This window comes from Cryptomeria japonica, chromosome 10 (assembly GCF_030272615.1).
Source record: "Cryptomeria japonica chromosome 10, Sugi_1.0, whole genome shotgun sequence".
NCBI classification, from domain to species: Eukaryota; Viridiplantae; Streptophyta; class Pinopsida; order Cupressales; family Cupressaceae; genus Cryptomeria; species Cryptomeria japonica.
In genome coordinates, this window is record NC_081414.1 from 264993676 (window position 1) to 265018446 (window position 24771).

At 37.4% G+C, this 24771-nt stretch overlaps 1 protein-coding gene across 2 annotated transcripts in view; it reads left to right on the forward strand.

The window, feature by feature from the left end:
- The window catches only part of LOC131039098 (uncharacterized), a 208775-nt gene extending 202754 nt beyond the window's left edge, over positions 1–6021 (forward strand). The window contains exons 17-19 of one of the 2 annotated variants that reach the window (XM_057971752.1): positions 2440–2544; positions 2651–2763; positions 5812–6021. In XM_057971752.1, the coding sequence (XP_057827735.1) occupies positions 2440–2544; positions 2651–2763; position 5812 (219 nt within the window). In that variant the 3' untranslated portion in view covers positions 5813–6021. Of the gene's footprint in view, positions 1–2439; positions 2545–2650; positions 3055–5811 lie in introns of those variants that run through there. The other variant, XM_057971751.1, reaches the window with a different exon arrangement.
- The last annotated feature ends 18750 nt before the right edge of the window (positions 6022–24771 follow it).

A 24771-nucleotide genomic window follows, 5' to 3' on the forward strand; every position in this document is an offset into this window, starting at 1 on the left:
AAGCTTCAACAAATTCTTACCTTTGAGTTGGCAAGTCTCGATTGATATGGATTTCCTTTTTGCATGAATACTGCTGATATATCATGTTTTGAAGCATTAATTCATAGGTGTTTTAGAAAAAATTGGGACAGCTAGAACTAGAGTTCTGCACATGTCTCCCTTTATGTTCTCAAATTTGTGGTTGTTGCCTCGTTTCATTGGAAGGAATCTTTCTCCAACAAGGCTATGAGAGGTGATGATATGCTACCATAATTCTTTATAAATCAACAATAGTAACCAGTAAACACTATAAAAATCTATGGGTTCTTAAGGGTCATAGGCGTTTACCGTTCTACCACAGCCTTGATCTTGTGAGGGTCCACTTTTACTCCCTCATGTGAAACAATATGACCTAGTTACTGCACTTCTTTGACATCGAACATACACTTGGATGTGTTAGTATAAAGTTGACGTTGTTTAAGAATGTGCAAAACTTGATTCATATACAAGAACAGTTCCTCCCATGTTTTGCTATATACCAAGGTGTCTTAAAAAGTAACAAAAATAAAGTTTCATAGAAATTGCCCAAAAATATGGTTCATTAAACTTTGAAATGTAGGTGGTGCATTTGTGAGGCTGAAAGGCATCACCAAAAATTCATAGTGGCCCTCAAGGTTTCAATTGATGTCTTATATATGTCCTCATCTCTAAATTTTGATTCGATTATAACTAGAAGGAAATTAATCTCATTTAACAAAACAACAATCATTGGAATTGGAAACTTATCTTTTATGGTGTATTTGTTGATTAGGAGATATTTGCTTGTTTTCATCTTTCTTGTGCACCATTATCACTAGAGAGGAATAAGCACTTTGACTATGCTTGATAATACTTACCTTTGGCATCTCATATACCATCTTCTCAATCTCAATTTTTTGTACATATGGGTACCTATAGGGCTTGATGTTGGGCAGCTGTCTCTTTGGTACTAGCTGAATGGCATGATCATGATCTGTTTGAGGAGGCAATCTTTTTCAAATGCCTCCAAAAGCTAGAGTGACTATCTATAATTGCTTAGAGATCTAGCAATGTTGGAACCTATGGTTGATAGGCTTTTAATGAACACATTTGGGCCACAAACACACTTAACCCCCTTGTTAAGCATCTTCTTCATTTGATGATACCTAATGATTTCTCCAAGTTTTTAAAAAACCTAAACAAATTTGAAGAATTCCAAAAGCTGTAGCCTATAGAGAAAACTTGTGAAAAACCTTAAAATTGTAATAACTTACTCAAAACAACTCCAAATGACTTCTAGTCCAGAGTATAGGTGGATCAATTGCTCTTGTTTAACCCCCTAGAATTTACCAAAAAATTGCTATTTTGCAGTCTCGAGGATGAATTTGATGGAAACCTTAATTTTGCAACTCCCTCAAATCTTCTCCAAATAACTTCAACTCTAGACTCTGAACAGCTTTAGTATGTCATTGGTTAACCCTCCAAAAATAAGAAAAAAACAATCACCAAATTGAGAGAGATACGTGATTCACAATTTTCTCCTAAATCGAAAAAAATCGCCTTAAGAAATAATTTGCACAAGAGAAAAGTATTATAGAAAATATGCTGCAATATGCAAATAATTTTGATAATACTTGAGAATGAAAGACCACTTAAATGGGGTAAACCTCCAAAAGTTGCCAATAAAAACACAATTTGCAATGTGAGATCATAAACTAACCACTTATTTGAGACTATATAAATGATTGCTAAGCACAAGCTGGCTACACACATCTCAATAAAATCAATAGGTTAAGGGTGTAGTAGAATGATAATGTTGTTTGAGATTTGAAGTTACGGTGGGTCCTTTTTTGTTTCAATATTGTTTTATCAGGCATTTAAATATGCAATTATTTCTCTAAATAAGATGATTGCAGATGGAATAATTGCACTAATGCAAATTGTGTGCATTGGAAATGCTGTAGTTAATGATGCATCCATTGGCTACCAACCACTTCATTACAATCTAACACCAAAAGCATCTGAGCTTGAGGGAATTCTACACAATTTGAAATGCCGCAGTTGGTGATATATTCATTGGCTACCAGCCACTGTTAAATCTATCTCTCTCTCTCTCTCTCTCTCTCTCTCTCTCTCTCTCTCTCTCTCTCTCTCTCTGTGTAAACACACACACACACATTGGCTATATATGCAGGGGTTGGCAGCCAATGAATATATATGTGTGTGTATAACATATATAATGGATATGTATATGTATATGTATATTTATATATACACACACATAAATATCTGAGCTTGAGGAACTCTAAATCTGTATTGTTATACTAACTATTTTTTGTTTTGTCATATTTACAGAAGATGCTTCCCTACATTTAGTTGCTTTGTGACTACAATATGAAAAAGCTCTCACCAGTTTATGCAAATTTTATGTATTGCCTTTAGGTTGTCCCACCTGAACAAGCACAGAAAATTTATTCAGCAGTTAAGGAGAAAGGATTGCCTGTTGCCCTAATTGAATATGAAGGAGAACAACATGGCTTTCGAAAGGTACATTTATTATAGGATTAATCTTAACTGAATTTTATATGAATCTCTTGTTGGTTTCCAAAAAGACTGGGTTCACAAAACTTGCACTAACAAACTGATTTTACAGGCTGAAAACATTAAATTCACTCTTGAACAACAGATGGTCTTTTTTGCACGGTTGGTTGGAAAATTCAAGGTGGCTGATGATATTGTTCCTGTACATATAGAAAATTTTGATTAGTAAGTCTTCAAACACATTTGGAAGTGTTGCTGGATCAATTCCTAGGAGCACTTATGCGCAATCTCTGGTTAAGGGACCACAAAAGTGATTGAGATCAAATCCGTATGCATTGAGTTGTGAAGTGTATGACTGCAAATATCTGCTTCTGGTTATATTCCATATATTTTCATATAATGCCCTACATATTTGGAATTAGCAGCATGATACAAACTGTTGAAATTAGCACCAACTCCAATTGTATATCAAACACGTTTTATTATTCCAAAGAAGAAATACCAGTCTTGACTACCGCCCCGGCTCCTTTCATTCCATCAACCCACCCATCGTCTATAAGATACTGCTTTCTACGGCCTTCCTGCCTGTAAGGCCCAGCCCTTGTTTGAATTCCTAGTTGGGGTGGCAAAAGGAGTGAATTGGAACAGTCCCCTAACCAAAGGGACATGAGTATTCTCCCCCTTGCCAGTGAATTGTCCTTTCCACAGCTAATCCCACACAGCCTGTCCTTCAAGGTTTTTACATTGCTTCTCACCCAGACATTTTGGTCTAACTACCTTTTTGATGAATGCTCACTGGATGCTTAAATTTCGTAGTGTCTCCCATAAAGCGTATGAGCACTTATAGCCTATAGGTATCTCTTTGCATTATATTGCTTTCCATTTCAGTCAATGTTATTTCATTACTCGATAAGTAATAATTTTAGTGTAATTATATTGAGGGAAACACATGGCTATGGGATGTGTTACATATGAAGGCACACGATGATATCTTTGTTGGAAATGTTGTCATTGATGTCAAAGTTCAGAAGATGAAGTTATCATTGATGTCAAAATCATGTCAAGAAGGGTTTAAGCATATTATGATTAATATAAGGATGAGCTTGTTAAAGGATTCTTCATCATGTAATAAGAATGTGAAACAGCTAAAGGATAGTGTCAACCAGCAAAGAAAGAAATGCCAAATCAGTAAGATAATAGAGAATGTATTGAAGATGTTATGAACTTATGAATAAAAAACTCTCATGAAGGATAAAGATCATAAAGAATAACGACATTAAACAAGTTGAGATAGAGATTATAAGATGTGTACATACCAGCATACTGTCCCAATTGAAGTAAATATTTGAGAGGAAATTCACTTTTTACAAGGGGCATATGAAATACAGAAGAAGTTAGAAAAATCCATATGAAAGTGTAGCCCTTTTAGAGAAACCTTAGCAATGTAATGGTAATTATAGAGTTTGCTTCCTATTGTGGATTATCAAACTCATACACTAAGTTGAGGTATCTTTAATGCATTATGGATGTGGCCACCCCAACAAAAGATTGCTTTGATCTTTTATATGAATTGCTTGTCCCAATAATAAAAGCTCAGGATGAGAACACTTTGAATCAATAAGAGGAATGAATGTTGGCTGACAGTGAAGACATATGGCAGCGATTAAATTAATATTAAAGGAGAGATTTATGTGCAGTGATTTCATTACTGAAGGCTATGATTAGTATCAAATACAACGTACTATTACAAGATAAACACACAGCAATGGATATGGGGTCTATGCTAATATGGACAGTGATATATATACACAGCAGCAATCTAGAGGGGTCTATGCTAATGCACAGCAACAGTCTATTATTGTTTTGCTTTTTTGGTTACCATTGGTTTACTTTTGCTGATGTTAAAACCTATTTATTAAACTTAGGTGAGGTGGAGTAGATGAGTGTAAACAAATGATCCGTAAACATAGGGCAGCTATTCCACACTTTGGTACAACACATATGTTAAAGGTGAAGATGCTTAAAAACTACCTTTACATGCATTTAACCACCTACGATGGCTAAGTAGTCATATTATGCCACACCACTAGCAAAATTAGAGGCTTTCTAAACACCAATCACAACATCAAATAATAGAATGTTAGCGATTGAGTGAGTCAATGAGGGAGGGCCAACTCAAAATAAGAAATAATAAATAAAATGTTTGTAATTATTAAAGGGTTGACCTAGGACAAAATAGGGAGGAATTAATCATAGGAAGGTGGCTGACCCTCATAATAGTAGCACCTAAATAATTAATAAAGCAAACATAATTAATATATGGTTGTGCCTAGAAGTGGCTTACCTTCTTCATGGTAGTTGTGAAATTAATGTTGGCTAAGATGGGAAAAATGGGGGAAATGGATAAAAGGGAGAAAAAGCAATAGAAAGTGTAGATAAAGTATGAAGGAATGATTATTAAGGCAACAATCTGATTTTAAGAGGTAGAAAGGAAGATATATTGGACCCTTTTAGAAGCAAAATTTTTGAGTATAATAGCAGATGCATATATACATGTTATAAGAATATTTGAAAGGGGGTTCATGCAGTATTGTAATAGAGGATGTACATAAGAGTAGATCAATTTGCAAGGCACCAAACCATCAAGGCAATCAATCAATCAATCAACAAGATGAATCATTTCCCATAAGATAGAGTTATGCATAATAGAGAATGTTTAAGTATATATTCATTTGATAGAACATAAGGTGTGCTTGATTGTTTGAAACCCAGTTGGTGGGATGGGCTTGGGGTGTATGCAAAGGGCAATAAGAGGGCTAAGTAAGTAGGCTGTCCTAGAGTTGACCATAATGGCTCCTAGGTGGAGGGCACTTACATAGAAGAGCCAAAGAACTCCAATACATTCTTTGCCCAACTCTGCAAGATGGCATTTGTCTTTTGGAAGATGAGACATTGATGGAGAAAGCGGGTACAAACTGCTAAGCAAACAAAGATGGCTCTAGTAGTCATCCACTCTTGGGCTTAGTGTAGAAATGGCTTCAGGCAGACCTATCATGTCTTTTCCTGCAAAACCTAATATGCATGTATAATAATATTATGGATAGTAGTTGAATGCAATGTGATCTTGTCTAACCCCAGTAATTAAATACACATATTTTATATGTTTCTTATGTCATGATTGCAGGATTGGAATTTGGAATCACATTATTTAAAGATAGATTTTACTTGATAAGATGTAACTCTAATCCTAATTTGTTGCAATTGCAATTCTAGGGCAAATTTGGAAGGGGCCAATACAAATGGTATTAGAGCACCATTCTTGCTAGCTTGTAGGACAAACATACTTAACTGCCATTAGGGTTACCTATTCTTAAGTGGATTAAAATCAAATGGGCCAACATTGCACTTATGTGTGTGTGCCTTTGAAATGTATGCTTCATGCATGTCATGCATTTATATGGCTTCATGCCCTATGCGTATTTATGCTTCATGTGTACACTTCATGCCCTATGCGTATTTATGCTTCATGTGTACACTTCATGCCTTATGTGTATCTACATATACTACTTCATGCCTTAAATGGATGCTTTATGCCTTGCATATTGCTTCATGCCTTACATGTATTTATGCTTCATGCCTTGCATGTATCTATGTATATTGTTTCATGTTTTACATGTATACTACTTCATGCTTCATGCTTTATGCACTACATGTATTCTTCATGCCTTAAGTGTTTCATGCTTTATGCACTACATGTATGCTTCATTCCTTTAGTGTATTCATATGTATAATTCCTGCTTTATGCACTACATGTATGCTTCATGACATGAGTGAATTCTTATGTATACTTCATACCTTATGCATTGTGTATTTACATTTATACTCCCTAATTTAAGTAAATTCATGTGTATACTTCATGCCTTAACTTCAAAAACATTTTACAACCAACTAATTCAATATCAACGCTTTAATCATCATCACATAAAACAAGAAAACATAAAGACGTGAACATTAGATTTACGCGGAAAACCCAAACAAGGCAAAAACCACGGTGAGAATCTAACTGACAATATGAATAACAATGTTTACAATATATTAGGATTGTAGCCAAGGAGCACCAACACTTGAAGTACTTGCAACACTAAGGCGCATTACCTTAGACAAGATACATAAAAACTTGTTTAGCTGAAGAACACTTCTTCAGGACAAGATACAAATTGCTACTGAATGACTCACTGTCAATAAACAATGAATGAAATAGTTGAATTGAAATTGAGAAGGATTCTCTTGATCATGAAATTGTCCTTGAACAATAATCAAGCGACCAATAACATGGTAAACATCTCTGATGATATCCACTGCCACAACAAACTGTTTGGTAGAATATATCTGCTTCAAAGCTCTTCGCAAACTAACTTTGCATCACCACAAACTCAAATCTGCTTGCAAATCATGCGCATACACTTCACACAATTCATTTCTCATCCATACTAAATTCATCCATCCTCACATCTTATATATGAGATACAACATTGAAATCCTAATCAAGGGTCGTTCAAAATAGAATAAGCAATATTACACAAAAATAAGCCACCTAGACCTAAAGTACTTAGATTGGTCTGCTCCAGGAGAAGGAGGGAACCAAAACATATCATAATACATTATCCCATGAATGATCCGACACACCACACATGCTAACACATATCTCAAAAGACGTTATAAAGCATAATGTGTAGATATAATCAACCAGTCTGCCACATAACCACTTATGATGCAAAATATTTCATGCGGATCTCCACAAATCAGAGTGATATTTAAATAAACATCTCAACACATCTTCCAATACATACCTGGACCAAAAGAACATGATCCACTAAACCACAATGCAATTAACATATCCAAAGGGCACCAAAAGCATTCTGAACCACCCTGAATATAGGATGACACAAGCAAAACCAGAAGAGTATCTAGACCAAACTCCATCCAGATAACAAAGGTTTGACAAAGCATGTCCGAAGTAATATCTATTTGGATAACCAGGTTTGACATCAATGACAACCATACAAGCTCATGCTAACAACAATCTCCAACAATGTATACTTCATATGTGTGTACAAATCATGTGTATGATTCATGCCTTACATGTATTAATATGTATTCATGATTCTTGTCTTACATATATCCATGTGTATGATTCATGGCGTATGTGTATTTGTGTGTATACTTAGTGTTTTACACTTTATGTGCATTTGTGTGTATGATTCATGCCTTATGTGCATTCGGGTTCATACTTCATGCTCTACATGTATGATTTGTATCTCATGCGTATTCGGGTGAATACTTCATGCTTTACATGTATGATTTGTATCTCATGCGTATTCAAGGGAATACTTCATGGTTTACATGTTCTATTCATGTCTAATGTGTTTTTAGCATAGTTACTTCATGGATGTATGGGCCTTCCTAATGTATACATTGCATGTTTGATGTGTCTTCAAACAAGTTTAGTCCATGAGTGTTTTATGAGTACTTATAACTATTGAAGAATCATATTCTTGCATCCATCCAAGTTAAAATAGAGTGCCTGTTATCAAGATCCTACTTTTTGCAAACGCGAATCTCACGGTCTCAAAACATGGCAAGGCAATATGAGAGATTGTCAAACATGACAATATGTCTTTGAGTGTATGATTCATGCTTGCATATATTAATGTGTATGCTTCATGTTTTTATGTATATGCTTCGTGTTTGGATTCATTTCTAATGTATTTCCAGTATTTATACTCCATGTATGCCTATGATTACTTTATACTTAACAATGTTGAAAATGATTAGTATAGGATTTCTAGATGATTATATTGCCTAACAAAAAAATAATAAGACACTTGTCATAAAACAATAGTCTTGAATTCATGTAAAGAGAAGTTTGTGATAACTTCCTCTAAGGCACATTGGTGACAAGAGACGTTTCAGAGTATCAGAAGGAAAGAAAAATAAACAGTGAATCCATGATGAGGCATTACAAGAGCATTTGTGATGATTTTTAATACCCATAATCAACTTTCGATTTGGGATGTGTTGTCAAATGTTACATCAATAAAACACAACGGTAAGAGTTAACACAAAGGTTTGCTACCTTGGACACCTACATCTTCACATTTTTGATTCATCTAAGTTAAACCATAGTGAGTGGATGTAACTTATAATTACCTTTACATATTCAATTAACTATGTTGATGGATGACTTTGGGTAAAGTTTGCCTAGATAAGGACATTGAAAATCAGACATTAAGTTCATTAGGAATACACACAAGTTTCAAGAGGTACACACAACAAGTTTACATTGCCTAGTAGTCCATTCAACTTAAATGCCAAATCACATAGCACATTCAGGTTGAACCTATCACCTTTGCAGAACATATTGATTTGAGAAAGAGTTGTGTGTGTATCTTAAGAACAAACAATATAAACATACTTAAATATTCATGGTTAACTATTATACCAAATTGTTCAAGACTCTATAAGAGTTTTCAATGCTACCCTAAAATTTGACATTATCAAGAAAGTAAATAGATGTCCTTGGACTAATATTTCGTGGTGTTTTACAAAAGGCCTTCAATTAAGATATCATTTGCCATAATGTTATGGGGAAAAGAGACTAGCATTAATCAAAGACATCACCAATTAAGGTCATAGATGTTTGTCATGTTTCTAATCCTCATCTTAATGTATGGAAAGCTCTCCATTGCTTCAAATTAAAGAGATAATCATATGTTGGACTAAGAGAAAAATCAATTTTTAGTTGATAATCTTTTATCTTTCGTTCTACGATGAGAAAAAAACTGGTCTAAATCTATTAAGATACTTCACTTATGTGGGTTCAAACATGTATCTCATGATGATATTAGAGTAATGCAAAAAAAGATAACATTAGAGTAATACAACCATTTTTGGGAATTGTAAGCGTTATTCCTTGGGTATAAGCAATTTTTGAGAGGGGCGGATTGTCATACCCTTGCCGAAATTAGGGCTTTCTAAACACCAATCACAACATTAAATAATATAATGTGAGCGAATGAGTGAGTAAACGAGGGAGGGCCAACTCAAAATAAGAAATAATAAACAAAATTGTTTGTAATTGTTAAGGGCCAACCTAGGACAAAATAGGGGGATATTAATCATAAAAAGGTGGTTATCCTCATAATGGTAGCTCTTAAATAATTAATAAAGCAAACATATTTAATATATGTTTGTGCTTGGAAGTGATTGACCTTCTTCATAGTTATGAAATTAATGTTGGCCGACAAATTAAACATACACCTCCCTTTTGGATGCCTTCTTTGAGGAATAATCGCACCATTTGGAAGTGCATAAAACGAAAGATAAGATGGGAAAACTAGAGACATGGAGAAAAAGAACTTAGAAAGTATAAAGGAATGATTGATAAGTATAAGGCAACAATCTAATTTTAAGAGGCAAAAACGAAGTTATATTAGACCCTTTTTAGAAGCATAATTCTGAGTATAATATGAGATGCACAAACATGTTATAGGCAGATTTGAAAAGTGGTTTATGTAGTATTATAATAGAGGATGTACAAAAGAGCAAATCAATTTGTAAGGCATTAAACCATCAAGACAATCAATAAATTGATTGGCATGATGAATCATTTCCCATAAGATAGACATCAACAATCATGAAGGAGACAATTCTAGTTTGTCACAACACTTTTCTAGTTATCATAGATTATTATTACCAAAGCCATGTGTGTGTGTGTGTGTGTGGCGTATGCATAATAGAGAATGCTTAACTATATATTCATATGATAGAATATAAGGTGTGCTTGATTGCCTGAAACTTTGCTTGTAGGAAGGGCTTGGGGTGTAAACAAAAGGGATATAAGAGGGCTAAGTAAGTAGGTTGTCCTAGAGTTGACCATAATGGCTCCTAGGACTAGAGGGCACTTAGAAAAGCCAAGGAACTCCCTTATGATCTCTGCCCAACTTTGCAAGATGACACTTTGGTGCAGGGGCACTAGGAAATGTGTCTACTTCATTTTGACATGTGTCTACATCATTTTCATTCATGGTTATGTTAGGAGTAGAATGTGCACAATGTGTGTTTGGAGGCCTATTGATTAGGCCTAGGCAGTGTAATAAGCCTTAAGGCCCCAAGTTGTGTCAACTTGATCAAAGGCCTTGTATGGGCATTTTATATGTATTTTCGGTGTTTAGGGGTCTACAATATGTGGTAGGTTCATTGTTGACCTTTGGTGTGAAGGCAAAACCGAATTGTAGAAAGTTGACAAAAGTTGCAAAGTTGCATTATTGTCTTAAGCAACTTTTCTTTCAAGATTTTGAAATGTGGTTATCCCAATAGTTAGTTGGTTGATTGTATGCGTTGGAGGTAGTTGGAGGAGCTCCTTGGCATGATGTAATCCTAGAGGAACAATGCCTACTAGTTAGAGATGATATTGAATGGATTTCTTGTCTTCAAAGCAAACGGTTATTGTGATTTCCTGCATTTTTCTTGAGTTTTTTATTCTTGCATAATTCCCCGCGAATGGTGGGGATGAATTAAACATCTGGCAAGTTGTAGCAGAGGTTCACCGTCCATTTGGAGTTGATTTGAGGTCCGGAAGCCTTCGGATTTGGAAGAAACTGAATTTTCTATCCCACTAGCCTGACAAAACCCTCAAAACCAGGGTTTGGATGCAAACAGTGACACAAATCAACATCTCTTTGTGAGATCAACCTGAAACCTGGGAGGATGCTGATTTGACATGTATACTAGATGTTCCTGGTGGTTTTGGAGACATGAAATGCCATTTGTGTTTCCTAAGATGATGCCCTAGGCTAGACATCGCTCATGTGGCAAGCCTGTGCAGCAGGAAAAGAGGGTGGAAACCTTGAACAATAGATTGAAGGATGGTCAAACCTGGCATGAGAATGACCCTTAGACAAGTGCAGACCCTTGGTAAGTGTTGTTCTTTCATTCCTTTGTGACTAGTGAAGCTTTTGAGAGCTCAAAACCCCAATACCGACTAGAAGAGGCTAAATAGGGTCAGTAGGGTTTGACCATCCGTACTCAAAACCTAGATGTCAAAGTTTGAAATCTTGTAGAATGCTCGTATTCGAATATAAAAATTATTCAGGGGGTTGTTCAGGTAGGTTGTGAGACAAATCAATAAAAGTCCAAATGGAGGGCTAATTGCTTGTAGCCCTATTTCCTAGGTCCAAAAGGGGAAAAGATACAAAGGGCTAGTAAACACCCATCTAAGGGGTCAAGAACAATGCAAATGCCATATAACACATGTAAACACTCACATAGGTTAGATTCCACCTTTTGTGTAAAGATCCTATTGCTTGGGGTTTGGGGTTGTTAGGTGTCCTTGGTTGAAGGGTTGGAACCTTAGGGGTAGGAGACTCCTTGTCAGTTGTGAGTTGTCCTAACTGAAGAGATCCTTGGGAAGGATCTAGGGAAAGCTCTAGAAACCTTGAGAAAGTTAAAGACATTCGTCCATTGGATGGTACCAATTGGAGACCCTTTTTGAATAAAAACCAAGAAAGTGATATATCATCCCAAACCCTCTGCATCATATTGGTATCAGAGCTATACAAAGGGTGGAATAGTGTATGTCAGACTCAGAATTTGGAGAAGAGGCTGCTACAATGCCTCCTAAGGCAATGAACCCAAAGGCCATCAAGAAGATGGTAGAGGAGTTGCTTAAAGAGAAACTCAAAGAGATCGGACAGTCCAAGGGAAAGGACAAAACTTGTGATGATGAATCAGAAGAGGAGAATGAGGAGCAGGAGGCCATCCCTCAGAATATGGCACTTGATCAAAAGATGTTCTTGGATGCCCTAAAATCAGTAAACAAGGATAATGTGGAAAGTCTACATATCTATAACGGTAGCCTGAATGGAGAAGAGGTGCTTGAATGGATAGAAGCACTCAATAACCACTTTGAGTACAAAGAGAACCCAAAGGAGAAAAGAGTGAGTTTGGAAAAGTCTAGACTCAAGGGGTTTGCCTTGTTGTGGTGGACAGTTTTGCAGGAAGAAAGGGTGAACATAGGGAAGAAGAAGATATCCTCTTGGGAGAGGATGAAGAACAAAATCAAAGACCAATTCCTACCAATAGACTATGAGATTCAGATGTATAATAAAATGTAAAATCTTAGACAAAGGGAGTTGATGTGAATGCATATATCGAAGAATTTCACAAGCTAAGTCTTAAGTCCAAGAAGCATGAAGAAGAGCCGGAGACAATGGCAAGATACCTGAATGGGTTAAGGAAAAACATCCAAGATGAGATCAACATCATGGCTCCAGACACTATGCATAAGTGCTTCCAATTGGCATTGAGGGTGGAAGATAAGATAAATAGGAGAGAAGAACAAAATAATAGAGGAAGAGGTGGTAGAAATTTCAGAGGTAGAGGTGGCTATGGAGGAAGGAATACTCCTTTAAAAATAGTGATTCTAACCAACAAGAGTCCAATGGAGAGTTCAATAACAAGAATGGAGGCTTTGGAGGAGGAAGAAGACCATTTGGAAGGGGTAGGCAAGGAAACCAAGGCAGAGGACCTGGTGTTTTCACTGGTAAATGTTACAATTGCAGCCAAGTGGGTCACACTATGAGTAGATGTCCGAAGAAAGCTTCTAGCTCACATGTACCGGAAAGGACTCAACTTGTGCAAGAAGATCATGGGAAAAGTGTCAATTCACCCATGGGAAATGCAGGTCCTACCTTGGATGGAGAAAGCCTTATGCTAAGGAGAACGTTGTTGAAGGTACCCCAATGCAAAGAGCCCCCACAAAGAAAGTCACTCTTCAAAACTACTTGTAAGTCTCATGGTAAGGTTTGCAAAGTGATTGTTGATTCTGGATCCACAAAGAATATTGTTGCTTTAGAAATGAAAGATATGTTAAAATTGAAAAGGTTACCACATGTGAGTCCGTATAGAGTGTCTTGGCTTAACAAAGGGCAACATGTAGTAGTAGATGAACAAACTTGGGTAGATTTTGAAATGGGGGACTATAAGGATAGGATCTTGTGTGATATCCTTCCTATGGATGCTTGTCACCTATTGTTAGGTCGCCCTTGGCAGTATGATGTCAAAGCACAACATGATGGTGAGAAAAATGTGTATGTCATTACCAAGAATGGTAGACAGTTTAGGATGGATCCTTTACTTGATCAAGGGGAAGAGAAGATTGTTAGTCCACATGTCATGTTGCTTAGTGGAAAGGATTTTTTGGAAGTCCTCAAACAAGAAGAGACCCAAGGCTATGCTTTAGTTTTACACCCAAAAGATGAGTCCAAGCAAGGAAATGGTGAGAAAGGAGAGATTCCTAGGGAAGTGCAAACCATGTTGGATAGATATAAGGGAGTTGTGGCCAAAGACATGCCTGATAACTTGCCTCCGATCAGAGAAATTAGTCATCAAATTGATCTAATCCCTGGAGTGACCTTGCCTAATAAAGCTGCCTACAAGATGACTCCTAGTCAGAATGAGGAGATAGCAAGACAAGTGCAAGACCTTTTGGATAAGGGGTTGATTAGGAAGAGTTTGAGCCCATGTGTTGTACCCTTTGTGTTGGCACGAAAAGAAGATGGAACATGGAGGGTGCGCACTGTTTCTAGAGCCATCAACAAGATCACAATTAGGTACCGGTTTCCTATGCCTAGGATTGAGGACCTAATGGACTATCTTTGAGGATCATGCTACTTTTCAAAGATTGATTTGAAGTTAGGTTACCATCAGATCAAAATCAGACCTGGTGATGAGTGGAAGACAACCTTTAAAACCAATGAGGGCTTATATGAGTGGATGGTGATGTCATTTGGCCTCACAAATGCACCTAGTACCTTTATGCGCCTCATGAATGAGGTATTGGCAAAGTTTATTGGCAAATTTGTTATTGTTTATCTTGATGACATCTTGGTGTTTAGCAGGTCCAAGGAGGAGCATTTGAAGCATTTGGATCAGGTTTTGAGGAAGCTTCATGAGGAGAAATTGGTAATCAATCTAGAGAAGTATGAGTTCATGAAAATTGAGTTGGTGTATCTAGGCTTTGTAGTTTCAAATGGATGTTTGAAAATGGATCTTTCTAAGGTTGATGCTATTGTAAATTGGCCGACACCTAGGACAGTAGGTGATGTTAGGAGCTTTCATGGATTGACTAATTTTATAGAAAGTTCACCAATTGCTTTAGTCATATTTGTGCTCCCATCCTTAACACTATAAAAGGAGGAATAAAATGCAGGTTTGAATGGACAGAGCAAGCAACCCAAAGCTTTGAGATTTTGAAGAGGAAGGTAGCAGAATTTCCCACCTTGAGGCTCTCTAGTTTTGATCAACTTTTTATAGTTAAATCTGATGCAAGCAAGCAGGCAATAGGTGCAGTCCTTAGTCAAGAAGGACATCGGGTGACATTCTTTTCAGAGAAGTTGAATGAGGCTAAACAAAGGTATTCAACCTATGATTTGGAGATTTATGCCATGGTGAAAACACTCAAAAAGTGGCACCATTACCTACTTCCAAAATAGTTTATTGTTTATACTGATAACCATGCATTGAGTTTTCTTAATGGGCAAGAGAAGTTGAACCAAAGGCACATCAAGTGTGTTGAACAACTCCAACCTTACACCCTTACCATCAAGCACAAGAAGGGTGTGACTAATAAAGTTGCAAATGCTTTGGGCAAGAGAACCCTGACTGTCCAAGAAATTCAGTTGCAAAGTGTTGGTGTTGATTCTCTTAAGGCCATGTACAAGGAGGATCATGATTTCAAGGATGCATATGATGTATGTACTAAGTTTGCTCACTCTTTTCATGTTGAGTTTTCTGATTTTATGTTGCAGGATGGATTGCTCTTCAAGGGGCATCAATTATGCATTCCTCAATGTTCTATGAGGGAGAATATCATTAGAGAGAAACACAATGGCAGTCTTGGAGGTCATTTTAGTTTGGACAAAACCTTAGAGCATGTATTAAGGTTTTATTTTTGGCCCAAGATGTAGGCAGAGGTAAGAGGATTTGTGGAGCATTGTCTTATTTGTCAAAGGGCAAAAGATGTTTCAACCAATGGTGGTTTGTATCAGCCTTTACCGATTCCTACTAGGCCTTGGGAAAGCCTTAGTATGGATTTTGTACTTGGATTGCCCAAAACTCCTAGGGGGTTTGATAGTGTCTTTGTAATTGTTGATAGGTTCAACAAGATGGCTCATTTTGTGCCATGTAAATGCACAAATGATGCATCTCATATTGCAGGTCTGTTTTTCAAAGAAGTTGTAAGGATACATGGATTACCTCTCAATATTGTCACTAATAGAGACTCCAAGTTTGTTGGTCATTTTTGGAGGACTCTTTGAAAGAAATTAGGTACCAATCTATCATTTTCATCAGCATACCACCCTCAGACTGTTGGGCAAACTGAGGTGGTTAATAGATCCCTTAGCAATCTCCTTAGATGCCTTACCAAGCCACATGTATAAAGTTAGGATTTAGTGATTGGACAAGTTGAATATACATACAATGATTCAGTCAATAGGAGCACAGGGAGAAGTCCATTTTAGGTTGTGTATGACCTACACCCCAGGGGGATACATGAACTCAGAGATCTTGGAGGCATGGACAAAAGGAGTGCCCAAGGAGAATATTTTGTTGTCACCATGAAGGAGATTCATGAACAAGTTAAGGCTTCACTTCAACAAAGTGCTAATAAATATAAACTCAGAGAAGATGTTAAGAGGAGAGATGTTCAGTTCAATGTAGGGGATTTGGTGATGGCTTACCTAAGGAAAGAAACGTTACCTAAAGGCCAACCTTCTAAACTGCTCATGAAGAAGATAGGTCCCCTCTGGGTGGTTCATAAATTTGGCAACAATGCATATGAAGTTGAACTTCCAGCAGACTTGGGAGTATCTCCCATCTTCAATGTATGTGATTTGACAACCTTCAAAGGATCCTTGACAGATGTAGAACCTGATTCATCTCTTGAGGAAGAGGATGTAGAGTGGATGAAGGATCTACCGCCTAGCAAGCCATTGGAATTGGAGTGCATTCTTGACTCCAAGGTAATCAAACAAACAAGGAAAGGTGTGTAGAAAGACTATGTGGTCAAATGGAAGGGCCTTCTTGTGTCTGAACCTACTTGGATGAGTGAAAGTGATATCTTCAAGCATGGAACTACCATCAACTGGTTGGCAACTCAAGGGACTTGAGTTTTCTTGTCCAGGGAAGTATGGTGCAGGGGCACTAGGACATGTGTCTACTTCATTTTGACATGTGTCTACATCATTTTCATTCATGGTTATGTTAGGAATAAAAAGTGCACTGTGTGTGTTTGAAGGCCTATTGATTAGGCCTAGGCAATGTAATAAGCCTTAATGCCCCAAGGTGTGTCAACTTGGTCAAAGGCCTTGTATGGGTATTTTATATGTATTTTTGGTGTTTAGGGGTCTGAAATATGTGGTAGGTTCATTCTTGACCTTTGGTGTGAAAGCAAGACCGAATTGTAGAAAGTTGACAAAAGTTGCATTATTGTCTTATGCAACTTTTCCTGTAAGATTTTGAAATGTGGTTATCCCAACGGTTAGTGGGTTGATTGTGTGCGTTGGAGGTAGTTGAAGGAGTTCCTTGGCATGTTATAAGCCTAGAGGAACGATGCCTACTGGTTAGAGATGATATTGAATGAATTTCTTGTCTTCAAACCAAACAGTTATTGTGATTTCCTGCATTTTTCTTGAGTTTTCTATTCTTGCATAATTCCCTGTGAATGGTGGGCATGAATTAAACATTTGGAAAGTTGTAGAAGAGGTTCACCGTCCATTTGGAGTTGATTTTAGGTCTTGAAGCCTTTGGGTTTGGAATAAACTAAATTTTCTATCCCACTGGCTTGACAAAACCCTCAAAACCAGGGTTTGGATGCAAATAGTGATACAAATCAACATCTCTCTATGGGATCAACCTAAAACCTGGGAGGATGTTGATTGGACATGTATACTAGATGTTCCTAGTGGTTTTGGAGACATGAAGTGCCATTTGTCTTTCCTAAGATGATGCCCTAGGCTTGACATCACTCATGTGGCAAGCCTGTGCAGTAGGAAAAAAGGGTAGAAACCTTGAACAACAAATTGAAAGATGGTCAAACCTGGCATGAGAAGGACCCCTGGACAAGTGTAGATTCTTAGCAAGTGTTGTCCTTTCATTCCTTTGTGACTGGTGAAGCTTTTGAGAGCTCAAAACCCCAATACCAACTAGAAGAGGCTAAATAGGGTCAGTAGAGTTTGACCATCCGTACTCAAAACTAGATGCAAAAGTTTGGAATCTTGTAGAATGCCAAAAAGGGTATTCAAATATAAAAATTATTTAGGGGGTTGTTCAGGTAGGCTATGAGACAAATCAAGAAAAGTCCAAATGGAGGGCTAATTGCTTATAGCCCTATTTCCTAGGTCCAAAAGGGGAAAAGATACAAAGGGCTAGTAAACACCCATGTAAGGGGTTAAGAATAGTGCAAATGCCATATAAAAGATGTGTAAACACTCACATAGGTTAGATTTCACCTTTTGTGTAAAGATCCTGTTGCTTGGGGTTTGGGATTGTTAGGTGTCCTTGGTTGAAGGGTTGGAACCTTAGGGGTAGGAGACTCCTTGTTAGTTGTGAGTTGTCTTGACTGAAGAGATCCTTGGGAAAGATCTAGGACAAGCTCTAGAAACCTTGAGAAGGTTAAAGACATTGGTCCATTGGATGGTACCAACTGGAGACCCTTTTTGAATAAAAACCAAGAAAGTGATATAACATCCGAAACCCTCTGCATCAGACTTATCTTTAAGAAGATGAGACATTGATAGAGAAATCAAGTACAAGCCACTAAGAAAGACAAGAGCTCTTTAGCAAACATCCACTCTTGGGCTTAGTGTAGAAATGACTTTAGGCGGACCTAGCATGTCTTTTCCTCCAAACTGTAATATGCATGTATAATAATATTATGGATAGTAGTTCAATGCAATGTGATCTTGTCTAAGCTTGGTAATTTAATATACATGTATTGTATATGTTTCTTATGTTATGGTTGTAGGATTCAAAGTGAAAATCACAATATTTAAAGAGATATTTTACTTGGTAAGATATAACCATAACCCTAATTTGTTGCAATTGCTATTCTAAGGAAAACTAGGAAGGGGACATTACACATTAATGGTAACATTGCCAAAATCCTACCCGTCAATTGATTGTTAATGCAATATTCTTTTGGTTTAGTATATAATAATTACACATGTTTCCTTCTTTATGTCTTCATTGCAAATTGTAGCTCAATCTTGATATTTTTTTTCAATTTTTTTCCTTGGTCACTCTACTTTACCTTCTAGGGAAATAATTAATTTTATTTTATATGTGGGTGTCTCGTCTCATTGTGCTCCCTTAGTTTGTTCCTTTTGTTATGTTGTAGTTTCCATGTGCATGTGCGAGAATTGTCAATCTACCAACAACTAGGTCCAAGAAGTGCACATGTTCCTTTATCTACTTGGCTTGTCTATTTGGAAATGCCTCCACAAAAGAATTTAATATTTCATTTATGTCATCAAGGTTTGGTCCTTTGACATACTCCATTTTGATGCCTTGAGAACATGTGGATTTTTCTAACTTCTTCTGTATTTCTTTGATGCTTTCTAATTCTTCTTGGAATGATTGTAGTTTTGCCTTTGGATCCATCATTCCATTAATTTATTCTTGAGAGACGGGATTGTAGTGATTATTTGAAAATTCCTAAGCTGTCTTTGTTGGTGCCCTCATTGCTATAGGTGTCTCTTAAAGGTATAGGAAAGGTTACCAGTGAATTCTTTGATTTGGGTCAACACCTTATCAACAATGCTCTTATTCTTCACCAATTTATCTTTACATTTTTTTTAAGACACTAACGTGAAGTTGAATTGCTTTCTAGTCATTCTTTTGTCTTATGTTGGTCTTCTTTATCAAGGACAATAGGTTTGAGTAGCTCCTCTATGCTTGTAGACTCATCTTTCACAAAATTGAGGCATATTCCTCTCACATTATTAAACCTTCTTCAACATCTATTTGTAGTTGACATGCTAAACTCTCCTTGTCACTAATTGAGTGATTAGCTTTTATAGACTTCTTTATCACTTTTTCTCCTAAGGTTCGTAGGTTTTCTATCCATTCTTTGGTAGTTGATAAAAAGCTATTAGGGTTTAGATGTTGAGCATCCTTATTTAACGCTATTTGGAAACTCAAACGAGTGGCAAAATCAATTGGATCCACTAAGTGATTTGCATATGTTATGAGTTGTGCAACTTGAGTGTTCATCTCTTAGTAATCTCATTCTTATGCATTCTTTTAAAGATGTAGCTATTTCCTATTGCCTATTGCAAGGATTGCTTTTCTTTTGCTCTAGTTTGTTTTCCTAAGTCAATTTCTTGTAGTTGATAGTCACCAACTTGCATTTCTACTTTAGGTTTATCTACTAGAGCTCTTGTTGATCAATAGTTATGTTGGACAATCGTCTAGCTTTCTTCCTCTTTCTACCAGGAGTTTTAAATGCCTCCTCTAAGACTGTGAAACCTTCTTCTTGAGTTTGAACATCTCCTTTGCCTCTTCTGCACAGTCTAGTTCAAACATACAAGAAGGCTTGAAGTATCTGTTAGAAATTAGTGTTCACATGAATAGCATTTAATATAGAATTATGTACGTTAATATTAAGTTGTTGAGAAAAAACTTAATATTAAATTATAATAAATGTTTATTTGTGAATTGTTGAAACAACTCACAAATGTAAGTGGTTATAGGAGGTACAACAACCTTCCTATATAGGTTATGAAAAAATATGTGTATGTAATGTGTATTATGAAGTGTGAGAGCGGAATTGAAATGACATATTACTTTGTGTGCTAAAATTGCTCCCATTTTCCTATTATGGTATCAGAGCGGGTCGCCTAGATCTGAGTCGAGCTTTCCCTTCCAGTACTCTTTATTGGAATTAGTTTTGAAGTTGTTCATCTGAAGGAACAAGATACCGGTCTTCAATGGATTGACTTCACTAAATCGATCAACGCCTCCGATATATGATCATAATTTCTCAGGCACGATATTGAAGATCTTATGCAGTGTAGCGGAAGGTTTGGTGGATTTCATTGTTGATTCTATGCAATAGAAAGAGGATGATTCCTGTGCACTTGGATCTTTTCACATTTCCTAGAATTTCAAGATGTAGTATCTGATTTTTGCTCATGATTGATGCGAGAAAAATAAGATACGGATTTCCAGTCTAGTTTTTTGGGTATCACAGATCGGACGCTTTGTGGCTTGTATTTGTAATTCTCAACAATTACATTTGAACGGGAAAAGAGAGTGCGGAGGAGTAGTGACAGAGAATAAGTATTCACAATCCAGCAGTGCAACCTTCTTCATATCTGTTGGGATGTGTGAGTGAGCAGCTCACTGCCATGTTCATGAGATAGTTGTAGCCTTCTTTACTGTACATTGCATATTTTGCATGTGTGCAGGCCCGAATTCCTTAGAAGGCGATAAACCGACATAGAGGAAGCCATGATATGAGTTTTTGTGGTTTCTTTTTTCTCAAGTCGAAGTCATCAAAGCTATTCTTTCATTTTATTTATTGGCTGTGAAACAACGCAGTTGCATCATTGATTTTAGCTTGAGAAACTTCAAGATTGAATGATAATCTCTGATAATGAGGCAACACTTTACAATGATACTCTGTTTCGGAAAGTGAAAAGAAAGTCTGCAACGTTCCTGAATGGTTGCCTGGTAATCAAAATAGTAACTTTTCCAAGATGCGGGGATTACGGGTCTCGCTAGAGGTGAAGACCGTCAACACCTATCCATATGTGTTGTTCATAATAAACTTGACAACATAAGTCATTTTGTTTTGAAATTATTTTAGAAGATAATGTTTTCTTTGACTTCACCATTTTCCGCTAATATCATCTGCAAGAAGGCCAATATTGATATGAGTAAAAGGGTTGGAGAGCTGTCAGCATAGGAATTAGAAACTCTTATAATAAAGGTGGTAGGTGGTTATTACATATATACATTAGTCTAGTTATTGTTTGTTATTATCAAAAGTATCTTAGTAATTTGGTTTCTTTTGTATGGTTAGATATATTGTGTCATAAAAGTCAAAGGTGTATTATCGGTGGAACCTGACACTTTCTATATTGTTTAGATTGGGGGAGACTAATAATCTTTCTTTAAATGGGGAAAAATAGTATATTCATAGAAAAGTTTCAAAGTTCAGAGTTTCACACATGGTAGATCAAGTTACAATTGATCCTTATTGAAAAGGATTTGTGGGATATAGTAAGTGGAGCAATAACAAAGCCAACTGATCTTGATGAAAGCACAAAGTGGACTGCAAAGGATCAAAGAGCAATAACTCCGATTGGTCTTGCACTGCTAGATGTATACCTCCACCACATTGACTTGTCAAAGACAATTCTGCTAAGTAGGTAGCAAACTGTACTGGAGGTTGGAGGCATAGGAGGCTGAAGGAAATTTAGCGACCTCTCGTTAGTCACTAGCAATGGGGTCGTGGAACTGCATTAGTGACAAAACAACTTGTGCCAAAACGACTAAAGCCAAGATCGGTTTCCAGGTGGCAGCGACAACCATGTCATGTCATTTTTTATTAGTGGCAATGATCTCAAATGGTGGCTACATATGCACCAACAAAGACTTGGTTCTCAAGCTTTGTAAGTTGTGGATGGATGTGTTTGTCATCATTCACAAGATGATGTAAGTGATTGGATGTGTTTGTCCCCAATCACTATTGTTGGTTGTTTGTGAATGGATGTGTTTGTTCCCATTCACAAGCTGATTGGATGTGTTTGTCCCCAATCACAAGAGTTGGTAATTATGATTGGATATGCTTATCCCCAATCATAATAGTTGTGAGTAGATGTGTGTGTTCCTATTCATGACTGATGGATATATGTGTTTGTCCCTATCCAAATTTGTTGTAATACTTTGGGTAGATGTGTTAGTCCCTATCCTTGGATCCATGGGGATATGCTTGTCCCTAACCTTGGATGAAAGTACTAAGCATAGTGAGGCTCCACTATTGCTTCTCATGAGTAGATGTGTTTGTCCCTACTCTTATCTTATAGTGTTTAGTGAGCTACTATGTGTGGTCATCAAGTATTGTGATGTACTTTCACCCCATGTTCACACTAAGAGGGAGTGTTAGAAATTAGTGTTCACATGGATAGCTGTAAAGCGGAAAATCGGTCGAACCCTAGTTGCTCTCCCCTCTTCCAACTCCAAGGAGAGAGAAGGGAGGTTGCTAGGGTTGATGGTTTTCACTTAGGGAGACTTTACATTCAAAAGAGGGGTTGAAACCCACAAGATCCAATCCCACACAATGCAAGATTGGATGTCGATACGGCGCTGTCTTGCAAATTTGAGCAAAAGTTGACGGGACGATGGCGCCCGACGTGCACACGGTCCTCCGAAAAATCCATGAAACGAAGGGGGATCTGTTCATCTCTGCACAAGGATTCCAGATCTTCAATTTCAGCCGCGTACCTGCAACCTACACACAGAAAAGCGAAGACGATTGGGGGGTTAGGGATTAGGGGTTTGCCTTTAGGTCAAACCCCGGTTTTGGAATTAACCAAGAAATGAGAAATTGCTGTAAATGATTGTAATGTAAAACAAGTACTAATACCTTGTTGTAAGGATGTTTGTATCCTTATGTGCGAAGGTATAGATGTTGTTGTTTGTTGTATGTTGTATGTTGTAGTATGTGATCTCCTCTTCAATGGTTGAATCCTTGTCTTGAATGCAACACTTAGCCTTGAATGGAGACTTGGAATGATCAATAGCTTGAAAGAATGCTTGAATGCTTGAATGCTTGAATGTCGCTTTCGCCTTTTTTCCATCCCTCCTCATGAGAGAGGAAAATGTCATTTATATACTTGTCAATTAGGGTTAATAGACTGATTTTCCCGACCTTAGGCCGACCAGGAAATGATAATTTCCAATTTGCAAACAAAAGGACCCGAAGTCCCATAGGAGACCGGGCCCAAAATAGGGCCAGGGACCAGGGCGCTGGGCGCTCTGGTCCCACCTCCCGGGACAGCAGGGTGCAAAGGAGGTTTAGGCCAGGGTGCTTGAAAAATGCAGTTTTTGGTGTCGTGGACAAGTTTCGGGGTCTCCATTCAGGTTCAGTGTTGCGTCACCATCGTGAAGACCGAAATGCAGTCGAAATTGCAAGTGTCGCAATTTTAGGACGCTACATTTAGCCCCCACTTTAGCGGGATTATAGGCGTACGCTCATACTTCCGGTAAAGTACAAGGAAACAACATTGAAAGACTTTCACCACGTCAAGGAGGCAAGATACACCAAGCCTCCAGTGGACTAAGGATCTTACGACTTCGATTGACAAAGTAAAAGGGAAGATCACGAGGGAGAACCATGACTGTCAGTAGTAAGGTTCCCTCACTATGAGTCATGCAAAAGAAATACCAAAAATTTTCAAGGCAAAGCTAAGTTCGCCAAGAAATTTTCAAGTATCCTGAAGGGATAGACAGGGTGTATGCCCCCCTACGTTAAAGCGATCGCACACGCCTCAACGGGGGTGATTGCTTTAACATAGTGATACACATAAGAAATGAGAAAGGAAAGGAGCACGTTATCACAAAGATTTAGCCCCCAAGTGTGAGATAAACCCAAGGATAATAAACACAAAACACAAAGCACGAGGTGACTTCGCTTTCCTCGGGGTCAGTATGCTGTATGATAATTCATGTATATATATCATATGTATGTATGCATAATTGTTCTTCATTCCCCAATCAAGGAAGGTCACCTAGAAGAAGGGAACACATGTGTCTTTTGAGTCAACATGAGAGAGACCAAAAGAGATCTCAATGCTTTGCATCGTCCTCAAGTAGACAACACTAAGGACAACAAATAGAAGAATGAGAATAACACATAGAAGAAGTAACACAAGAGAGGAGGAGAGAATCTGCTATGCTAATGTAACTAGTCTAGCATGTCATCTACCCCCCGATCTTGCTGATCAATGTTTCGGGAAGGCAGGGAACACGCTAGAGGAGGAACATCCAACCCAGCAGATGGAGCTATCACAAGATCCAAACAAGGGGTATGTTCATGTCCCGAGCCACGTTGTTCTTGTCTAGGAGTTAGGATAAGTGCTTTAGAAAATTCGTTAGATAAATGGT